The sequence below is a fragment of the Puntigrus tetrazona genome, chromosome 8 (genome assembly GCF_018831695.1).
Source record: "Puntigrus tetrazona isolate hp1 chromosome 8, ASM1883169v1, whole genome shotgun sequence".
Taxonomy (NCBI): Eukaryota; Metazoa; Chordata; class Actinopteri; order Cypriniformes; family Cyprinidae; genus Puntigrus; species Puntigrus tetrazona.
The window spans coordinates 12010092-12014327 of NC_056706.1; the positions used below are offsets into that span (position 1 = coordinate 12010092).

Genomic DNA, 4236 nt, shown 5'->3' on the forward strand with positions numbered 1-4236 from the left:
GTCAGAGGTCACAGATTAGCTGTAATATCGATTCCACATCCTTCAGTCTACACTAAAGTCTATGTTGAGCACTGAATTGAGAAGCCGTGAGTTAGTACAGACAGCAAAGGACAATAAGATACTGGTGCAGAAAGCAGTAGCTTTGTTGAAGGTATCCGCCGGAGCTCAGTGGCCTCCAGGTTGACAGGCAGAGTCTTCCTCTGTATTTATGTCAGCATGAGGGCTTGAGTGTCACGGTAAATGCCATTCTGATGTTCCATTTCTTATCATGTGCTCGCTTTGTAAAAGGAACATGACATAGTCTCCCCTTTAGTTGAATTAACTGAGCTGATCTAATAACAAATGAGGTTACAGAGAGAACACAGCCAACAATAAAGACCAGAACACTCTCAGGGATATGTGCATTTATGTTTATATTATTGTAATCTTTTTGCATGGACGGAAGCACTGAAATACATTTATTTAAAAGGAAATCTGATTACCTTCATTTTAATGTTAATGATATTGTTGATATCGTTTACTGTTATTTCATATCAAACCTGTATGTCGTTCTTTCTCCTGTGAAATATAATATTCTTTTTGAAAAAAGTCTGGAACAGCATGAGGTAGAGAACATTTTGAAAGGGTTTTTATTTTGGGCAATTATGAGAAATATATGCCCTTTTTCATATATGATTTCCTATTTTGGAAAATACATTATTTTCACAGTAGGATACAATAAGCGTAAAATCAAAAGGGCAAACAAAACTAGCCCATTGCTAATATTAATTTAAAAATATTCATTTTGGACAGGTCTGTGTGTAGTCCAGCCTTCAACTCTTTGAGGTCCCATCATGTAGAGGAAGTACGATAAACGGGAGTTTAACCATGGGGTTTTTAGTGAACGATACATCCAAAATAACCTGCAACAGAAACACCCTTTACTGCAGATGATTTAAAGAGAAGAAGCATACACAAAATCTGCACAGTGAAAAAAAGCATAATTTATGCATGAACATGCACCGTCTTTTATTTCCATTCCTTTGTTTCATAAAAACACAAATTAGAGTAAAAAAAGAGGCAACATTCCTGAATATGAGGGGTGAAAATATATATGCTGCTGAAAAGAATCAAACTCTGTAGTAAATCTGCTAGGCTTTGTCTTGTTTTTGTGCACCTACCTGTAGTCTGTACTCGACTTTGAGGATTCGGCAGTTGTGGATGGTGGTGCTGATTTCTGTGGGAAGGACTAATACTTTGGACAGATTCTGTCTGGTGGAGGATTTTAAAGGTTCTCCCTTATCCTTCAGTATCTGGGTGGTATGAACAGTTCTCTGGCCTCCAGCAAAGAAACTTTGTTTCTGGTAGATAATGTACTTTGGCACAATTTTTCGAGTTGAGCTGTTTACAATCTCACCGTTGACGACTAGTCTTTCACCTGTTTGAGATATACATACTATATTAGGCTAAGTCAAATCAGTCATCAGTGTATGCATTTCTATATATAATAGATCCATTAATTTACCAAAATGCTGTTAGGTTACCTTGCTGGTAGCCTGTCTTTGGCAAGAAAATATTCATTGAAATATTTCCAGAGGCAAAAAAACTGACATTCTTGTCTTTACTGCCATGTTGAGGTGCCTGTAGAGGATGAAAGTTTTAACATCCATACTTAATATTCATAAAGTTATAGTTACCTCTATTAATCTCACAATTTAAATCAAACCTTTAACAGAGTAACAGTTGTGTGTGTGTGTGTGTGTGTGTGTGTGTGTGTGTGTGTGTGTGTGTGTGTGTGTGTGTGTGTGTGTGTGTTTCAAAAACAGGATAGTGTTGTCTTTTGAGCTTTTTAGGTTGGGGTCATCTTTGAGTTTTGTTATTATTATTGGTCCACATATGCTGTTTTGTATTTCATGCTTTGAATATTTCATGCTTTGAACAGTTTAACTGATAAAAACTGTGATCATACCATCAATGTTGAATGATCATAATCAGCTTTGGCCACGAAGGTGAACTTTGCTTTAGCTTCGCTGGCTGAACGCATAGACCTGCTCAACTTGCCTAAAAGTTGGTAATGGATTTTACCATGAGCACCTTTAAAGGATGAAGGCAGGCCCCTGGGACAGAGAGGTTTTGTATGGATGACTAAGAGTCTTTAGAAAGAAACTTGCATCATATGATAGATCAATATTTCAACATACAGGATATAGCACATTGAGGTATTGGCTACATTGCAAAAAGTAACTCAAATGTTTCAACGAAAGATTGATTTTCTCTTAGGAATCAATAAAGTATATACTGTCTATCTATAAGTCACATCTATCAACCAGACTGAATGCCTGCAGGACAACAAGGTGATGACTTACTGGTCGGGAAGCTGAAAGGCAAAAGCAAAGACATGTCTACCAGCCACAAGAGTTACAGAGCCTAGCAAAAAAAAATACAGATGCATGTTGTCAATGTAGTCCTACATATATTTATTTAATAAAACACTACCATTTTTTACAATTGAACTTTTGTAATATTATAACTCTCACAAAATACAAATTAAAACTTTGAAACAGTTTGCCTACAAATATTTCTAACCACACAGTCTTTGTATCACACTAGAATAACATGACATTAAATGTAAAGATTGTTTTGAACAGATGAATGCTTATAACATCATCTGTCACATCAGATTTTACCATCTGTGTTATCCTCCGGTAAGACAGACCGAGTTAGTGAGAAATACTTTTCTGTATCCCAGTACGTCACAGTGCTTTCCGCTGGCGTCTCATCCCATGACACATTTGCATTGCCTTTCGCCTGGACAGTCAGAGCATTGATTTTGGTTTTCTTTGACACGTCCACGATAACTCTGCCCACCAAAATATCCTGATTGCTAAAGGTGTTGCGATCATTTATGGTGTCGTACTCAATAGCGAACTTCCTGATCGTCATTTTCTGGTACAACAGGTTAAATCTAAGTTTATATTGCTGCTGTAAGCTTATTTCTACGATGACTGGAGCTGTAATAATCTCTTCTGTTTTATATTCGTCTTTTAAAAATACACCTGTTTTTTCTGAAGGAGGGCTCACCAAACTGGCTCAACAGGTTTCACCTGAAACCACACAGAAACCTGAAACCACACAGTAAAACGAGAAGCTGTTTTTAGAACATGGCAGCATAAACAGTGGCCTTGAAAGGCACAAAACATGATTCATAAAATAACATATAATATAATTTAATAACATATAATGTGTGTCGGTAATTAATGTGATGGTAATTAATGGTTAATAATGAAGGGAGGACTAATAAGTTAAAAGCTATTATTGGGCACCAGTTGTTGTTTTTTTCATTACATTTCCATTACCTCTATTTGACATATTTAAAAATGACTAGTCAACAAGGTCAGTTGCTTTTTATAAGTGTTTAATAGTGTATTAATCACACAAATGTGTGGGCATCAGTGGCAAGGCCCATGACATCAGTGTAATGTATGAAAAGGAAGTCGTCTTATGTTCCACACTGATAATAGCATTGTTATACGTCTGAAGCTATATGCAAGAAAGGTGATATTTGATTCTATAGATTTTTTGAAAATAGCTAGACACTAGTCTCATTTACATCTGTAACACGATTCTAAGCTGATATAATCATGGGTTTTCAAGGGCAGGGTCTTGACTAATATATGTTTCACATTCAGCTCTTCATTAAAAACAGATTAGAATGAACAGTTGACCTGATCCTCAATGGAATGGGGTTTTTTTTTTTTTAAATTGATATTATATTTAATGTGAATCATTGAAGCAGGATGGCTTGTCGAAATATGTAAGGTTGAAGCAAAATGATTGGATGTTTATAGCCTCTGGGCGTTGTAATGAGTTAATGAAAGAACATTCATGAATTCATGTCATAATGCGAACATAGCTATCAGGCGGGAATTAAGTGCTTTAATATAACACAGCACTGCTTTAGCATTGCTTATCACCTATTCAGTTTTCTGTCTTTATTTACCTGTACTCTGATGTGACCGTTGCAGCGCTCACTGTTCTCATCAACAAAATAGACAGAAGGGTTTCAGTCTATCCTCCCTGTGTTTTTCTAATTAAGGTTTAGAGTCTAATTTTAAATGGCCTCCAGTAGGGCATAAAGGAAAAAAAAAAAACACTGACACACATGAGTGCCAGCAGTTTTTTTTAACTCTTATCTAACCCAGTCGGGTCAGCAGGCATGAATGAGGTAAAAGTGTTTCTAGCTGAAGCTCCAATAAT

General features: G+C 36.3%; 1 protein-coding gene across 1 annotated transcript; it reads right to left on the reverse strand.

The window, feature by feature from the left end:
* Window positions 1-396: 396 nt before the first annotated feature.
* On the reverse strand, window positions 397-3059 carry zgc:110353 (uncharacterized protein LOC550482 homolog). Its single transcript, XM_043246544.1, has 6 exons — window positions 2667-3059; window positions 2346-2406; window positions 1949-2096; window positions 1524-1620; window positions 1161-1417; window positions 397-902 (listed from the first exon to the last, which is right to left on the reverse strand). The coding sequence occupies exons 1-6, from the start codon at window positions 2920-2922 to the stop codon at window positions 813-815; spliced, it is 909 nt and encodes a 302-aa protein (XP_043102479.1). The 5' UTR covers window positions 2923-3059; the 3' UTR covers window positions 397-812.
* Window positions 3060-4236: the final 1177 nt, after the last annotated feature.